Raw genomic sequence first — 19,176 nt, 5'->3', positions numbered from 1 at the left:
GCGTTTTTGACAGAATCGGCTAAGAAAACAAGTTGAATTTCGGAAAACAGACAAAGCAGGCGACAAGATTAAATGACAGTAGATTGGCCTTCATTTCATTTTAAAGAGAATTTGTCAGGATTGCAGATTTAAATAAACCTGTAAACAAGATAATCTAGCCCCCGGAAATGTACAGGAATACATCATTGCCCCGCATTGGTCACATCACGGCACGGAGGCGCTTTTTGGTTGAATATATACTCACATGAGTAGTAGTTTTCGTGACTTCACGAATGGGTATGCATCCCAGGTGTCAAGAGGTCTCTTCTCTGTGGAACTGTGGCCGTAAACGTGAAGGATTTGGAACGCTTGGAGCATCTCCAGTACAAAACTTCACATTTTTGTTGCTGAAACTGGAGACACAAAACTTATAGTTATGTATGAGGCAGGCCCCATATGGTATTTTCCTGAAGTAGGAAATTAATAGAAAGAAATGAAAAAAGTGGTTGTGATTTCAGAAATACTGACATTTAATAGTACAAGGATACCGATATTACAAAATATATGTATATGTAATATACATTTTCATACCTACTAGGTGTACGAATAGCCGTGGTTATCAACGAAAACAACTTTTATTCAGCTGCGTGGCCGGGGAAGAGGTGTAAAGAAGGCACGGAAGGAGACTGAATGTTTGGAGTTGCAGGTGCTGGGGACCGACACAATGGTGGGAAAAAGGGTGGAGGGTGTATCCGGAGCGTTGGTCTTCTTGACGATGGCAATGGAGCCTATTCATCCAGAATGGCATTCTCTAGTGTCATCGTCTGGTGACATCCATGGTAGGCCCAGTAATTCAGTACTTCCAAACCCTTTTACAGACGGCGGTAAAAGGCTTGAGATATGTCTGAAATAGAAGAAACGTAATGAGTCTGAAACTTGCTTTCCTGTTTCCTTTTGATCTTTTATTGCAGAGGTTGAAATGTATTACCCCGTATAGTATTTGTCATAAAAGTATGTAATAAATCCAAATAGTTACCTATATAGCAAGTCCTGTGTTGCCACCTGTCACAAAAGTCACACTGCAGGCACTGTTGTCTTTCGCGGCATCTCATTGACCAGTAAATGCAAGAGTCGGACACGTTTGCTGGGGACAGTTTATGAATGTCCTTCAGACAATGTATTTTTTTAAGATTATACGAAAGGTGAAGATAACAATATACACTTATGTTATGTGTTAGTTGACTGTGTAAAATGAGGAGCAATATTCGTACTACCCCGAAGACACTGTCTTCTTCCTCGTCCTCCATAGTATTCTCACCATGTTTGCGTGTTTAAGTCAGATATACTGCCACTTTAATTCTCAAATTATCAATCAGTTCCCGGAGTTGTATTTTCCTAGTTATTCTGATGACACTATCGTCATGTCTTCATGATAATCCCATCAAAAGCCCCTATGCCCGTGATTTTATGTTCCTTTGCTTACTTTCTCGTTTCCGCCGCTATCCTAGAATGGTGCTTAGTGAGGTGTTTAACCACTTTCATAACCACAGTCTTTGTATTCCCATCCGATCTCTGTAACCTCCGACCACGGACCAATTCTACGAGAAACAATTTGTGCTAGGACTGGGCGCCGCCTTTTGTTTTCTGTAAAGAACAGAGTCGCAAGGTCTGTGACCACAAGATATTGTCTCTCTTTTCCAGTCCTAAGCCAATCTTCTCAGCTAGCTTCAGCACAGTGGTTCCGTTTGGAGTTACGGAGATGCCAAACATTATTACGTTATCGTTCTCAGTTACAATTCTTTGCAATTCGCACGTGGTTCGCATATGGGGTGAGGAAGATCACAGTCATGCCAGGCCTGACCTTTAGGATTCAGTCTCTTGTTAAGTGATCTACCTTCTGTTGTTGGCGATCTATAGCCGATTTGTGTATTGTATTGTCTTGTTTAATTACACTGTTTCAGTTTCACATGCTAGTCTTAAGTTCATATCTGTGACAACCTAGTACTTTTACTGTCCTTCGATGGCAGGATTTTACGTTCTCAATTTATTAATTTTAATATTGATATAAATTAAACTGTTCTCGTCACGATATGGCTGCAATATGGTCGATGTGACGCTAAATATTAACTCACTCCATTCAGGATTCAAGAGTTACAGCCCTCATGACAATTTTTATTCCCAAGCCATGACACTGCTTGTGCCACTTGTATTTATTCAATGTACATTTATCTCAGCAACATATGTCTGGAACAAATTCTGATTTTGCTGTCTCAGCTGTTTACTGTCTTGAGCAATCACAGTGAATTATATACTACTATTGCTTCAGTATTTCCACTGTCGATTTACCCGTGAAGGTCCTGGGTAGAACAGGTCTTCAGCAACCCATGCTTATCGTAAGAGGCGACTAACAGGATAGGGTGGACAGGCTCGCTGACACATGTCATCGGTTCCCATTTGTGCAGATCGACGCGTATCCTGCTGATCATTGGATTGTCTGGTCCAGACTCTACCAGAATTTCATAAACGAGGGTGGTTCAGATATTCCTTAACAGAGAAATATCATAGACTTTTATTTTCGGTGTTGCATATAATGTTGATTGGTTTTGTCCCTACAAAAGACGTAGGGGGTTTTCCATTGGTGCCTTACACACGGTTCTCCTAAACTTTCCCCGGGAAGAACGTTACAAGACTGAAAATCTGTTGCTTTTAGACATTATTCTATCAATGCAGAAAGTGCCAAGTTCATTCAATTCCTGTTTTGAGCCAAATGTTTGCGAACTGAAAGCAAGATTGCGAGGCATTCTAATGACTGTGCATGGTGCTAATGTACCAGTGAAGTTAGCACTAATGTGTGGAGTTGCAGATATTCCTGCCGCCAGAAAACTATGTGGATTGGGTCACTCTGCAACTGAAGTTTGCTCTAGCTGTACAAAGCTGCTGGTAAGACACTGTAGTGTTCTTGGTGAAATCAAATGGCCGAGACGAAACAGTTTGTGAGGCTTTAACTGCCAAAAATATGATTGAAGGCCTTATGAGTATAAGCACACAGAACTGTTGAAACTTAGTTACTTTAATCAGTCAACATTTCATGCTCTTCATCCAGTGCTCGACTTATTTTGGGGGACTGCAAAGAAATTGTTTGCTCAGTGGGTGGATAGTGAACTAATTTTAAAGATTGGCATGTCTTCAATCACTGACAAGTTTAACCAGTTGAATGAAGATTCAGATTTGAACCTAGTAATGTCTCATCGAACTACAGCCACATGGCAGCGAAGGAATGGGAAAACTGGGTACCTGTGTATTCGATTTATTCTCTGAAAAACGCAACATTTAAGAGTATGGCAAAGAATTGTACTGATATGTAAGCATATCGTCAACCAGATATTGATGTTGAAAGTGCCTATAACTATTTTTACACCATCCCTTCAGTCAAATTTTAAAAGAACAGATATACTACGTTTAAAATCGGATAAACAAAAATTAAACTGTAAACGTTTTGGCACTAACGTACCCCCTCAAGAGGACAATAATTTTACGATATTTTACCCCCCTTTGAGGATACAGCCACTAACAATACCAGTTGCTGATATATAGGAAGTATTCATGGGTTTGGGTTATTAATTCGTGCACGGATTGCTGGGTTTTGTAATACAAATACGTGGATCTGAAGGGAGTTGTCACAAATAAGTTTCAATATGAAGATCATCCTTAAACATATTGTAACACAGGCATTTCTTTGATTGTGATTTAACTAAAGCCTGTACTCTCTAAGACAGATCTACGTGTGCTATTAGTGACATAGTTAGCATTTGCCTGAGAACACTGAACATGAATTTATACATGGCGTTTGATATAATAATAATTTACATCAAAATGTTTAAGTTATAAATTCACGATATAATCTGGGGTTGTTTTTACCTTCAATATGCATTTTAAAACAATTCTGATGAATATGTTATTATGGAATGCATGTACTGGTTTCGTAGCCCCACACCTCAACATCACACAATGAAATAGGCTTAACAAGTTGATCCAAATGTTTCAGTTGGCAGTCAGTATATCTCACAAGCGAATCTCTCTAAATATAACACACATTGCGCGTGACGATCAGAGAGCCGTTAAATGGCTTGTGAATGTGAATAGTAATGACCACTTGAACTATTCTACAGAAATGAAGTACCAATTTCACTGCTTCTTTTGGAGCAAAAATATGTCTTAGTTTCAGAAGTATTTACTGTTAGTTTCAGTCATGTGCATTAAACTCACTGAGTTTCAAATCAGAAGGAGATTCATATAAAAAGTACTGCATCATCAGCAAAAAGAATTGTGAATAGCTGTATCCATTATGACATCAGCACTTATTGTCTCAGTATTGTGACGTTATGGGCACAGTTAACTGTTTACGATTGGATCGGAACATGCCACGGAACATGAACAGAAACGTCGTGTCAAAGAATAAAACAATATGAAATTATTAACGTTCATCAAACAGCATTTCCTTAAATAAGCGTGAACTATGTTAGTCCCGATGTGGTTGACATACTTCTGACGTGACTCGGAATATTATATCACTCCCTCGCGCTAGTATGGTGACCAGCCTTCAGTTACGGGTGATCTATAGCCCATGTTTTATCCCAGATTAAATATATAGCCCATATTAAATCACTAACTCGCGCTAGTATAATGACCAACCTTCAGTTACTGGCGATCTATAGGCCCATCTATGTTCATCTGAGATGAACGTACTGTGCTGTCCTTCCTTGACGTATGTTTTTTATTGTATTTACGTGAGTGCAGTTTTAATATGGAACTTCAATAGTCACGATAAGTTTGCCATCCTGCCGAAATGACTAACACACTCACGAAATCAATAACAGAGCACCTTACCAACATCATAAGTACCCTCCGCCAATATTAATTACGTCACTGGCTGAAGGTATTTCGTGACAATCGCTTGTAGTGACAATATCATCTACCGGCGGTCTTGGCATAGAATTGTGTATCTATAGAAACCGTAAGAAGCGTGACAACCCCTCTGTGGGATAAGGTGGTATTGACACGTGTAGAGAGCAGCCCATCTGTTTTCAATCGTCCGACCGCTTTCCGGAGCAACAGCATTCTAGAAAAAAAGATACGTACAAATGTTTAAACATCAGAAGAAATTTATGAATGACTTTTAAAGAGGATAATTTATAAGAGCTCTACCTGTGAGTGGAGCTACGTGGCATGTATTACGAAAAAACAAGGAAAGAAGGGTTACTAAAATGGTCAGGAGAAAGATTGAGCAGGTTAATGGCAAGAAATTACACGAACCGTCAAGATGCGGGATAGAATTGGCTTCAGCAATCCTTGTTTGTCGTACAATAAAAATAACATTTGCATTATACTAGACGCTGCCATACCTACTTCTTTCAATGTCCTGTGAATAAGACTCATCATTGGTAAGTTGAAACTCACGTCACTTGCACAATAAAATACTCGCCTTTTCGGGTTGCGAGGATTCCCATTATCCTTGCCATGTGATTGTGCATAATATCGACCGGTCTTGTAAGAATTTCTTTCCACTCGCAGACCAAATGTTGCCATTCTAGGAAAGAAATACCACCATCACCATTTGTATTATTGTTTAAGATTGCGTCAGGCAAATATTGAAAATGTCTACAAGTGTCCAGAGCCAATTCTGTGAACTACACACCCTCAAAACAAGATAAAAGATATAAGGATCTTGATCTGGCAACACGTTTTCCATCGACCACCGCAGTATCATGAGGTGTGTTCCACTTTGGTTCCAAGTCTAAGCTCTTCGCCATTCGTCAGATGTAACACGGTAGTTGATCACCTCTTCTTTACAGTGTTCTACTATAGCACGACAAACATCCATTTTCAAGTTCAATATTAGCAGTAACTGTATCATCATTTGTGCTTGAGGATGAGCAGTAGTTGAAAAGATTGTGGGTTCATGTTTCCAGCTGTAGCTCTGAGTGGACAGATGAACAGTGGAGGCGATAGGGGACCTTTATACCAAAATGTTCAAGAAAAGTGGCTGATTTTATCGTGCCATCAAATATTAATTAGCAGAAACTCGGATTAAGCGTAAATTGAAAGGAAATGGATGTCATAGGTGTATGTGCAATGTCATCGGATCGGCAATAGTTGCAAGTTTGTCGTCACTATGGTAGTGTAGAACGTGATGAGAACGTGATCAGTGTGTCACCTTAGCGTTTTGAATCGGGGGAAAGGCCGGGAAATGTTCACAGTCAGCTGTTTAGATCATACATAGAGTAACTGTGCGTAGTTGTATAAAACATACTTTAATTGTGTGTTTAGTTGTATAAAACGTACTGTAATTGTATGTTCAGTAACGAGCAAGCGTAATTGCGTACGTGTGGGTATCATGGAATCAGATGGGCATAGATCTGGATGGACGCTGATGGGTCGCCATCCAGTGAAATTGGGGTGTAAGGTAACTAAGTGGCTTTCACGGAAAATACATGGCGAACATGCTTTCTCTTAAACAAACACTCTGTAGTAATCAATGACACTAGAGACAAATGGGTAGTTAACACATACGGATAGACTGCTGCACTTGGTTTCTTCTGATTGAATGAGTGAGTTAACATTAAACGTCACATCGGCAATATTTCAGCCGTGACGAATGACTGAGTTACCATTTTTACATTGCATCGGCAATATTTCAGTCATCCCATGGCCAAGCACGCCCTGTTTGAGCGTGTTGAATTCTCCATCAAAAGGGATAAATATTTCAATGTTAAAACATATAAGGATATCGTAAGGGGGCATTAAAGGCTTTAGGTGTATCAGCAAGGGTACTGACAAATGTTCTGGAACATTGTGAGGGGGATGCGGAGCAGGTATGGGTAGTGTCAAAATCACACAAATAAAAACATTTGGACAACGTTCAAAAGAACCTTGTAAGGCAGTCTATCAACAGCCTCTGAACACAAATACATGTCGCTCATATTTTTATAAAGCATTTGAATCAAGAACACAACCTCAGAGTATCAAAGTACACACTGTGGCGACTCTTACGCTCTTTCGGGTATCGTTATAAGAAACATTCGGAGGAGAATAGGCCAGTACTTTGGGAACGCCCTGATATCCTTCTCTTGAGAAATACTTTTATTTTGGAAATAAAGAAGAAGCGCGAGGAAGGATTCGAGCAAGCGTACTTGGACAAGACATGGGTCAGTGCCAGCAGTCAATGGGTACCCGATGGGGGTGATAAGGGATCACTTAAAAAGCTGCCTCTAGGGGATTGGGAGAGATAATTCTCCATGCTGGTTGCTCCAGCAAAGCCTTTCTCCCAGGCTGCGACTTGGTATTCAGGGCAGAGTCCACAGATAACAGAGATTACCATTCCAAGATGAATGGTGCGATTTTCCTCGAGTGGGTTAAACAAGTTGGTACCAGCTGTACTAGAGAAGTCTTTTATCGTAAGGGACAATGCCCCATACAACAGCATGCAGGACCGTTACAGTAAAGCCCCGACATCATGGCTCCACATAGTTAGATCGCACGGGAAAGAATCACAGTCAAGCATGTCCAACTTGACTGTGTTGAATAGTCTATCACAAGAGATACATATATCAAACTATGAAGGATCTTTTTAATAATATAAGTTCTCGTTTAATCACTGCATTTTTAAAGGAATTATATTTGTTAAATAATTTGTAAATAGATAAATATTTTATTATTGGGAGTTTAAATTCGTAACTGTGCTTGTTAGTCACTGTACCCTCAAATGTGGTTAAGGTACTGTAAAATTATTGTCCTCCTGAGAGGGCACGTAAGTCCACAAATTTTCAAAGTAAATTAGAACTTTCCACATTTTTAATCGTAGAATATGTGTCTTTTTAATGTATGGCTAGATTTTCTAAATTATTAACGGCTGAAGGGATGATGATGATCCAGTTCGGGTCCATGCAGGAAACAAATGTACTGTAAGTCCCCATGGTCCCTAGTATGGTGATCTACCTTTAGTTGTTGGTGATATATAGCCCGTATTTTATATTGTCTTGTCCAAATAGAGCCCGTGAAGGTCCCGGGGTAGAATAGGCCTTCAGCAACCCATGCTTGCCATAAAAGGTGACTATGTTTGTCGTATGAGGCGACTAACGGGATCGGGTGGTCAGACTAGCTGACTTGGTTGACACATGTCATCGGTTCCCAATTGCGCAGATCGATGCTCACTTGATCACTGGATTGTCTAGTCTAGACTCGATTATTTACAGACCGTCACCATATAGCTTGAATATTGCTAAGTGCGACGTAAAACTAAACTCACTCACTCACTCACTTGTTCAAATAGTGATATTGTAACTTTCCACACTAGTTTTAAATTGTAACTGTGATATTCTAGTTGTTTTACTGTCCTTTGATGACATGTTTTTTCTTGTTTAGAAACCTCAGCTCTATGAGATCATAAAAAACACAAGGTGAACCTTTCTACAAAGTGGACAGTTACATAACACCCTATCACTGTGACCTTAGCCCCAATAAAATGATATGGGGATATTGTCAAAGGAGATGTTGCCACATCAAACACAACGTTTAGATTACCTGACCTCATCTTGGTCGACCTCTCCTCCGCCTTCGATGCAACTGAACACCAACGCCTTCTGACTAGACTGAAGGGACAATTAGGAGTTCACGGAGTGCCGTTTATCTGGTTACAACCTTACTTTGTACTCCTAGAAAACTGCGCAAAGCTCTTCGGTCCACTGTAGTGTACCCCAGGGATCTGTGCTTCGGACCCTTTCTTTTCATTGCATACACGACACATATGGCGGATGTGATTGATGAGCACGATTTCCAACTTCTGGGTAGTTCATATCTTAAAGACCTTCAAGCAAGTCTTCATCACATCACTGACTGCACTAAAGATGTTAAATCCTGGATGACTAACAAGTTGCTGAAACCAGTTGATGACAAGACTGAAGTGGTGCCTGTTTGCTACAGACACTTGCTGAAACAGGTCAACCTCAGCACATGCTTGGTAGCTGACTCTGCGATACAACTAGTAATGTCTGTTGAAGATCTCGGAGTGATGCTGAACTCACACCTGACCTTGGATGCTCATGACTATCAACTGTGCAGAGTCTGCTTCTACCATGTGAGGGCCATTGGAAGAATACGCACCTCATCAGTCGTGACGCAGCCATAGTCTTGTTCAGCGTCTGGTTATCTCAAAACTCGACTACTACAATAGTCCTCTTTTAGGCATCTTTCAGAACCTCCTCTCAAAGCTGACGTTTTCAAAACTCAGACGCCAGAATCAGAAGCATTAAACTGAAACTATTGTGTTTTGTTTACCAGTGCCTCTATACCTACAGAGACTCCTTAAGCCTTACATCCCAGAAATACAGCTCCGCTTTCAAAATCAGGACTTGCGCTCTGTACCTCGCTATAAACGTGAACGATTTGGAAGGAAATCATTTGCTTGTGCTTCGCCTGTACTATGCATCTCGCTTGCTTTGGCTATAAAATCAGCAGCTGACTTTAGCCGTTGAAACGCTTGCTCAAGACCAACCTGTTTCCTTCTCATTATAACTAATTATATTTTCCTCTCCGTATATATGCTTATAATTGCAGCATGTTAGCGCTTTGAGCAGGTGCCGTGTGCATGGAAAAGGCGCGTTACAAATGTACATTTATTATTATATATGACATGGTCCCTTGCATGGCGATCTACCACCAGTCGTTGGCGATCCATAGCCTGTATTTTAAATTTTATTCTTTAATTGAAATGTTTTCATATTTATATTCACATCTGTGATGCTGTAATATTTTAATGTCCCTCGACGACAGGTTTTACGTTTTTAAATTTATTGATTTTAGTATTGATATGCACTGTCCCGATGTGATGCTAAATATTAAGTCACGCACTGTGTGTATGAACTGACTCGAAATTACAAGTTTGTTTATGTACAAACTGCCGTGGTCTAGCCTACAATGAACGAGCACTACCTCTTTCCGAAATCGTCATCCTCTCCACCCCAACCGAAGTATAAGTTAGAAAATCCGTTGATCCGCTTGTACTGACTGGTCATTATTGCTATGTTTCCTCCAACGTAAGATCCATATGGCAGCCTGACGAAACACAAAGTTTCATTATTACACACAGACATATCTCATGGAACAAATTTGAACAGCATCCTGCATGTCTATGCACCCTTTTGTTTAACAACTCAGACTATGTACCTTAAGTCGATGCCCTGTTGTAAAATAACGGGTATCTTATCTTTAATTATCTTTCATCAGCATATCAAAGAATTTGGTACAGACTTTCACCGACATGTACGAAAAAATATCCTTTTGCAGTCTGAGGTGATCCTGAGTGGCTATAATGTTGATAATTGCATCGCCATATGTTTGATTTTAAGGTTGTTCAAACACCTTTCCCAAGTGACCTTTTAAAAATGACGCTTTTCACTCAGCAAGCCTCAGGATAAGAAATCAGTAACAGCTTAAAACATCAGAGAGAAGAAATAAGAGATCGACAATAGTCATCTGTTTTTGCAAACTGACTTATTTTTGTGGCGTTTCGCAAATATGAACTCAAGAGGGATTACTAAGACTGAAACAGTACTATCAGTGAGTGAGTGAGTTTAGTTTTACGCCACACTCAGCAATATTCCAGCTATATGGCGGCGGTCTGTAAATAATCGAGTCTGGACCAGACAATCCAGTGACCAACAACATGAGCATCGATCTGCGCAATTGGGAACCGATGACATGTGTCAACCAAGTCAGCTAGTCTGACCACCCGATCCCGTTAGTCGCCTCTTACGACAAGCATAGTCACCTTTTATGGCAAGCATGGGTTGCTGAAGGCCTATTCTACCCCGGGACCTTCACGGGTGAAAATCAGTACTATCAAAGAATCATGGGTGCATTGTTGTAACATATACCTTGCATAACTTATAGTTGGACACCTACTTATATCCATATTTCGAATTGGCAGTGGATAGATGGAGTGGTTTTTTCCGACAGCGGTAGTAGTTGTCACTAATCTCTGGGATGAGGTCGACATCATGGATGACAAGGCAGGTGAAGTTGTCCAGCTTCAACGCGGCTTCCACCCCAGCATTGATCATTAGACCTCGGTTGAAAACTCCGCCTGGTGCCTGAAACAGGTAAACAATGCGTTTCAACGACACAACGCAGGAACATCCCACACAGGTTATTGTGAGTTGAGTTAGTGCTACCTACATAGAATACTCCTTCGCTGACATGTGGGCATATTTAGATAGGGTTCAATAACGTAAGCCTTCTCACGTCTCAGGAATGTAAATCAAAGGTTTACTCATACTGCATGTTTTGTAGTCGTAAAATACGTGCTGTTTTAATACTTGGTTAAATTGTATTGCAATCTCCAGCGCTGAAGGGGATGGTGTAAATCAAGCTGGAGTCCAGCAAAGGCATTGTAAGTCCCCATGGTCCTTGGTATGGTGATCTTGTTGCTAGCGATCTGTGGCTCATATTCCATGTTGTAATGTCATAAATAGTATATACTAGTCGCATGCTAGCGTTGAATCTTGTACGGTAACGTTCTAGTTCATTTACTATCCTTCGCGGACAGATTGTCAGATAGTGGCATTATACCCAAGGGTGCGTAAGTCCAAAACATCCAAACTAAATTGAAACTCTCAACACTTTAATCGTAGAATATGTCTCTTTTATATGTCTGACTAGAATTGTGGACACTGCTAACAGCTGAAGGGGTGATGTAAATCCACGACGAAACATTGTATCTCACTAATTTCAAGATATAGCATTATAAAGTATTTAAATAATTATGATACTTCTAAGTCAGGTTCAGGTTGAAATTTGTCTAAGTGATTATACATATTAACTCACACATAGGAACTTGTTTTATTCACAATATTGCTGAAATATTGCTGAAATATTGCCGATATAGCATTAGATATTCACTCACAATCACAGGTGTGTTGGTGTAATGGGAGTGAGTGAGATAATATGTAACGCCACATCGGCAATATTTCAACCACATAGTGACGGGAACATGTAACGTTGAAATGGAACACATGCATATGTATATTATAAGAAAACATGTCGACGAAAGACAGTAAAACAACTAGAATGTTACAATTAGAATTAAAACTAGCGTGAAAAGTAAAACCTAATATCACCATTTGGACAATATGATATATAATTAGGCCATAGATAGCCAACAACAGAAGGTAGCTCCCCAGAATAAGGACCATGGGGACTTACAGTATCACTTAATGGCCGGTTACCTAGGCATCAGAACAGAAAGCTAGATATTTTTTTTTTTTTTTTTGGGGGGGTTGCTTTCTGTGTACTTCCATCCAGTTATTAAAACGGACCATATGTTTTAATGTTCCGTGTTGTCATGGAATGTTCCGTGTTGTCATGGATGGATTGGACGTGTATGTTAGCAACTGACTGTTAGTAGCTGTATCCTCAAAGAGGGTTAAAGTATCGTGAAATGATTACCCTCCTGGGTACGAGTGAGTGAGTGAGTTAATATTTAACGTCACATCGGCAATATTTCAGGCATATCTGATAGGGTACAAACGTTCCTACACTTCAAAAGTACATTCAAACTTACCAGATTTCTTAACGAAGCATTTTTGTGTGTTTTCAAATTATGGCTTAAAATCGCTAGTGGCCAAGGGGCTTGTGTAAATCCACCTAGGGTCAATGAATGGCAGCTGAGGAACTGATAATCCTCATAGTCCCTTGACTCATGTTTTTTGAGTAACCTTAGTGAAAGCTTAAGATGCTTCTACCCGAGGCCAATTGATGCCCAAATATTTTAAATGCATCATTGCCTGATACTTAACGAGATGTTAGTATCTACAGAACGTTATTGGTGGAGGAGGCACCCGTGAAGAGCCAACTGGGTGGGTACTGGGTAACGCTAAGCCCTCTTCTCTCGTGTGGACCCGGGACAGAATGTGTCCAAAGTACCTCATTGCTGGTCGTAAGAGGCGAGCAAGTTTGGCGACCTTTTTGGCCGTGAGGGTCTCCCCTGTGTCGGTGGAGGAGGGGATGCTGGTGGTTCATTGCACTGGAACAAGGACAAGGTGATCCTGTTGCCCGGCAATTCCAGCTACATGATACTAAAATAGCGCCAAAAACCACACCACAGGCATATGCCCTAAGCACGTAAGCTAAGCATGAAATGGAAAATATTATCCACGAAAACTCCAGGTACGCAGGTCCAAAAACGTTCAAGTCAATGTGAACTTATCAGACTTTTTAAACGTAGTATTCTTGTTGTTTTAATTTTGGCTAACTTTTCCTACAATCGCCAGCAGCTGAAGGGTTGGTGCAAATCCGACTGGGGTCCTTGTAGGTAGCAAAGGTACTGTAAGTCCCCATGGTCCCTAGTATGGTGATCTGCCTTCGGTTGTTGACGGTCCATAGCCTGTTTTTATAATGTATTGTCTAAATAGTGATATTGTTTTGAAAATGTCATTCTAGTTTTACTTCAAATTGCGATATTCTAGTTGTTTTACTGTCCTTCGTTGACAGATATTTACAATATGGATATATTTCGTTTAAATGTTCTCGTCAGGATATGGCTGAGATATCGCCGATGTTGACGATTATTTACAGAATGCCGCCTTATAGATGGGAATTTGCTGAGTGCGGTGTAAAACTAAACTCATGCACTTTCTGGTCCCAACACTGCATCATTCTATAAACTTCGTCTTCAGGTGATCTGGCACACCCCGTACAATGAAGATGTTGACATTCTCGTAAAGTGTCGGCAAAAGCTCGATAGTATGGAGACACTGAATTCTTAGCACAGCGTGGTTTCCCATATCCAAACAGGTGCCTTTCATACGTTTTCTAATAAGACATTACAACACATTATGGTATTGTATCAGCTGATATTTCGCCCTGTTGCATGGGGCCGCGTTGCTATACGATGAGAAGATGCTAGGAGAGTAGACTTGCATAGTGGTCACTTATGCTACGGTCCAGGTTTTTCGACAGACGTAGCAAGCAGGAAAACGTTTTCGAAAAGATGAAACGTTCAAATGAAACAGTTGTCACAAGAGTGTATTTTCTGTAAATTGTGTTATTAATTAAATGATAATTATTATTATTGGGTCACAATGTCTCGAGTGTTGAGAGATAGTTGCTATGTGTCACACTTCGTAAATAAATGTTCAGTGTTATTAGTATTTTAGCGGTATGCCTTTATGATAGTGTTCTAGAGGCATCCGTGAACAGCCACCTCCTGGTGGTGGGTGCTGGGTAACGCTAAGAGCTGTTCAAACCCCCGTGTCGACCATAGCACCCCATTGCTGATAGCAAGGGCCGACCGAATTGGGGTACCTGTTTGTTGTGGGTTGCGTACCGTGTCGGTGGAGGACGGTAGTCTAGTGTTTGAGGGCAGTAGGAGCCTGAGCCTTGTTCCTGTTGCTCAGCACACCTCTTTGGCCCTTACTTCACCCAGACGGGTGGTAGAATCGGCCAGCTCCTATCAATCGGCCGGTCACGCCAAGCCCTGTGTATAGACTTGTACGTCACTGCACATATTTATTTTGTAAATGTTTTACTTTTGGACTTGGGACATTTGTTCTTATCAAATGTCAATAATTTTTCAATATGACGTTTTGCTCTTTGCCTAGAGTCTTATGCCCAGAAGGCAGTGGCTCATGGGCCAATCTGGTGGATTTGTTATTTATAACTCTTCTGCTGGAGTATATCATCCGAGTACCCTTGCTGCTGGAAGTTGGAGAGCCATTTGTTTTTAGCATTGTCCGTGTGATACTCCGCTGTTGGTGGGGCGCTCTTATGATGAACCTTAAAACACTAACCGTGGCTTATGATACCCCTATTACCAAGACGAAACGTCCTCTTGACACGGATCCTGATGTTGATGAACAAAGACCGTCCACATCTATTGACTATTGGCCACGTTTAATAGTACTTGAGGCTGTTGACAAGACTCCTTTGACGGTGGACCCTTTTGCTGTTTCCAAAGGCATACAAGGCATACAAGGCATACAAGGCATAGCAGGAGATGGTAAAACGTTAGACGTTCGCGTACAGGTTCTCTTCTTATTGAATGCAGTAAGAGACAACAGGCAACTAACACACACACACACACACACACACCAAAAGATAGTTTAGTCCCGCAATATCGTACATAGAATTGCAGAGGACTAAGGCACAATGATAATGAGTTACAGTTATTAGTCCAGGATTGTACGCCGTCAGCAATCTGTCTGCAGGACAGATCCATTTGAGCTAAGTCATTTCAATGCTTATCATTATTTCACACCTCCGGGTGACAGAGCCACTGGAGAATCTTCAATCCTAGTCAAGCAGAATGTTATCCATAGCCCAATTACACTCACTTCTAATCTTCAAGCAGTTGCCGTCCACTTTACAGGTTACGCTGACATTATGCTCTTTGTATGTCTCATCGTCTACAGTTCTTCAGAAGGTTGATCTTCAAACCCTGTATGATCAACTCCCCAAACCGTGTATTATTATGGGAGATTTCAACGGCCCAAGCCCACTTTGGGGTGGTACAACTACTAACAGTAAGGAAAACTGTTGGAAGAGTTCTGTTCAGATAATGATTTAGGCTTATATAATGACGCTTCTAACACATATTTACATCCTGGCACGGGAACATATTCAGCTTTTGTTCTATGAGTTACAGACCCCGACTTATTGGGTGAATTTGAATGGTCAGTCTATGATGATATCTGTGGAACTGATCATCAACACCTGTGAACCCATCTGATACTATCCCATCCTACAGATGGAACATTAAAAAACTAACAGGAACTTATATCAAACTCTATGTTGTAGTAGACTTAAACTTGAACTTTTTACAGATGTTTCTGATGCCATACAGGATTTTTCTTATGAACGCAATAATATAGCTCACGAGTGTATCCCTAAATCTTCTGTAGTTCCACACATACGAAAATCATGGTTCACCGATGAGTGTAAGGAGTGAGTGAGTTAATATTTAACGTAACATCGGCAATATCTCAGCCTTATCGTGACGAGAACATTTAACATTTTTCAGCATGCATATATTTCACTTAAATATCTGTCAACGAAGAACAGTAAAACAACTAGAATATCACCATTCGAATTAAAACCAGCATGGAAAGTTAAAATTAACATCACTATCTGGACACAACAATACAAAAACAACTGAAGGTAGTTCACCACACTAGGGACCAACGGGACCAACAGTGCCTTTGCTACCTGCATGGACCCTAGCTGGATTTACATTATCCCTTCAGCCGCTGGAGAGTGTATGAAATGCTAGCCAACATAACATGAATACTCCGGATTAACATGAATTAACCTGGTAGACTTAAATTTACATCAAATGTTTTGGGACTTACGTACCGTCTCAGGAGGACAATAATTTTACAATGCTTTAACCCCATTTGAGGGTACAGCCACTAACAATTCTATAGTTAGTTACTAATCTAAACTAACAATTATTAAAATACATCTATCTACAAAAACATATTGCTCAAAATTCAACCATGAAATCGATTTCCTTTTAAAAAAGCAATGATTAAATTAGAACAGTGGTAAAAAGATCCTTCATAGTTTTGACATTGAAACATCTATTCTAATTTTTAAAATCTGCCCACCTCTCCGTCTGATTGTCAACATCGATCAACATCCCGTGTAACATTCAGTATAACCGTTCCTCACTGTAAACTGTAAAGACTTTGGTGAGTTGACATTATATTTGTGACCCATTACTTCAGATTCATAGAGGATTTCATAAACCTTTCGTCACGGCAATATTTTAACCATAACACAGTGATAAACCACATAAAGTGCTAAAACAACAACGCACAAATATTTACCTGTTCTGCAACGAATATCGTAAAATCCGCTTGTTGTTTTTCTAGGAAGGGGATGAGGTTGTTGAGGAGAATCCCAAGATGTTGCTCCCGATCTCTGTAAGGAATAATAACAGCCAGCCGCTGCCTGGACTGACACCCATCAGGTCTGTATCTGTCCCCGGGATAGGAGGGATATTTAGTCTGCAACTCATCCAGGGAGATATCTGTCAGATTCAGGTTCACATGTTCACCTTGAAACAGAAAATGTATCCGTTTTTCTATTCTATGGCACTTTTCACTCTTGATACTGGAAGAAGGAACCGTACAAAGAGGCGATAGTTTTGCTTTCATTTGAAAGAATATCAAACATTATTCAGTGTCATCTCCACATAGAGGAGACATAAAAATTGTTCATGGTACTGCATGCCACAATATGGATAATGAAATAAATCGTATAAGATACATTGAACAATATGCAGTGTACAGAGGGGTATCAGACAAACATTCCGTGGCCAAATAATGGGGATATCTAACCATATGTAAGTTACGTACCCACACAGAGTACGTGAGTTAAGATGTAAACTCACATCGGCAATATTCCAGCCATATCGTGACTAAAACTAGCTCTAAATTCATAATACATACACATCTTACCTAAAACAAGTAAAAGTTATAGCTTATCAGAAAATGATTTAAAGCTAACTAGCACGTATCGTTAAAAGTAGAAAACTATTTTTGGACAATGCCATGGAAAAATGGTTGTTTATCGCCAACAACTGAAGGACGATCACCATACTGAGGACCGTGATGCGTTTGCTTCCTACTTGGACCCCAGCTGGATTTTTATTAACACTTCGGAGGCTTGCGATTGTAGTTGAATTTACCCATGATTTAAATCACAAATATACTACGTTTAAAGATTCTCGTCACTTTTAATTTACTTTGAAATTTTCGAGACTTACGTATCCGCTCACCATACTTTAACCTCCTTTGACAGTACATCCACTGACAATCTAAGTTACTAATCTAAACAACCAGACATTAGAATACATCAATCTACATCGCCACACAGATGGCATCAGATCATATTCATGGCCAAACAGAAGGAATATCAGGAAATTTCAAGTTGCTTGGCAATGCAGAGGGGATATCAGAGCATACTTTTGATGTATGGCCTTACATAAGGAATACCATGCCATATTCAGGATATATGGCCACACAAAAGGAATCTCAAACCATTTTCAAGGTGCATGAAAATGCAGAGGTGATATCAGACCATGTTCAGGGCACAGGGGGGAAAAGGTGACATATCGTACCATATCCAGATATATGAACACAACCGGGATGAGATTGTTCATGTGGCAAAATTTCCTTGTGCTAGGTTTTTGTTTAACAGCGCATTACCCCATTGATACACTCACTTATATTTAGTGGGTTGTCCGGGCACATAGGTAGTGTCGTCATATTAAATGGTTTCTGCGTTGTTGTTGCTCTTGTCATCAATATTTCTGTAGTCGCCCTCTCTTCTTTCGCGAAGGTATATGGCATTTTTGAGGAAAAGTGACAGATATATAGCAGAGACACAATTGCGAAACCTCCAGTTACCAAAATCAGAAGAAATCCCCTTGATAGGTTTCGTAAACACGATGTCATATTATTCTTGCAAATGCTATCCTTCCCATAAACCAAAATGACTTATTATTACTGTGTTCATATGCACTGGGGAAGGAGAAAGATGCAAAGTTTTGTTTTTCAGCAGTTTTGTCTAATGGTATGAATTTTCATACGTTGTTTTTAGCAGGGGGAATGTAGAAGGATGGCTGTCCTTATATGTTGTTCTGGGACACAGAAATCCTGAAAAAAAGGTTATTGATAATCATGACAGTACTAATAGCACTATATCACACCACGCTTCTTTAAAAATCAATGAATTATATATTTCTCTCAATACTAATTATCAGCCACCAGGGAATATACTATAATAATTTATTCCAAAATAAAATAAGTACTTTGATTGGAATGTAAAATTAAATCGACACTCCAGGAGGACATTATTTCAAGCGAAAATAAAAAAACATTATATCCTTTTTGAGCGCTCTTTACGAACATACATGTAATTGCAATCTGTTCGACAAACACATACAAACCGGGTGCTACAGTGTTCCATGTGCGGAGGCATGTATGGCAGAAGTTCTCTCTTTGGAATGTGTTCGCAAGGCGAATGAAAAGTATTTTATTGCATCAACAGAAAGCCAAGGTGAGTGCATATACCCCAATAAGTATAATATAGTATAAACTATTGTCAAAAATGTGTGACATGCTGCCTATGATAGCCTTG

At 40.0% G+C, this 19,176-nt stretch overlaps 1 protein-coding gene across 1 annotated transcript; it reads right to left on the bottom strand.

Moving 5' to 3' along the window:
* Positions 1-4,947: 4,947 nt before the first annotated feature.
* Positions 4,948-18,386, bottom strand: LOC137257382 (beta-1,4-galactosyltransferase 3-like). Its single transcript, XM_067794715.1, has 6 exons — positions 18,260-18,386; positions 16,860-17,089; positions 10,939-11,126; positions 9,967-10,089; positions 5,462-5,566; positions 4,948-5,098 (listed from the first exon to the last, which is right to left on the bottom strand). Exons 1-6 carry the CDS (start codon positions 18,384-18,386, stop codon positions 4,948-4,950), a joined length of 924 nt encoding a protein of 307 aa, XP_067650816.1.
* Positions 18,387-19,176: the final 790 nt, after the last annotated feature.

Source organism: Haliotis asinina, chromosome 12 (genome assembly GCF_037392515.1).
Source record: "Haliotis asinina isolate JCU_RB_2024 chromosome 12, JCU_Hal_asi_v2, whole genome shotgun sequence".
In the NCBI taxonomy this organism is placed as follows: Eukaryota; Metazoa; Mollusca; class Gastropoda; order Lepetellida; family Haliotidae; genus Haliotis; species Haliotis asinina.
This window is presented reverse-complemented; position numbering and strand designations above follow the sequence as displayed.

Coding starts and splice junctions, on each gene's coding strand:
- LOC137257382 (XM_067794715.1), bottom strand. CDS start 18,386: ATGCCATATACCTTCGCGAAAGAAGAGAGGGCGACTACAGAAATATTG. Junction 11,127..16,859: donor CGATATTCGTTGCAGAACAG/GTAAATATTTGT, acceptor TACCTGTTTCAG/GCACCAGGCGGAGTTTTCAA. Junction 5,099..5,461: donor AATCCTCGCAACCCGAAAAG/GCGAGTATTTTA, acceptor CTTTTTTTCTAG/AATGCTGTTGCTCCGGAAAG.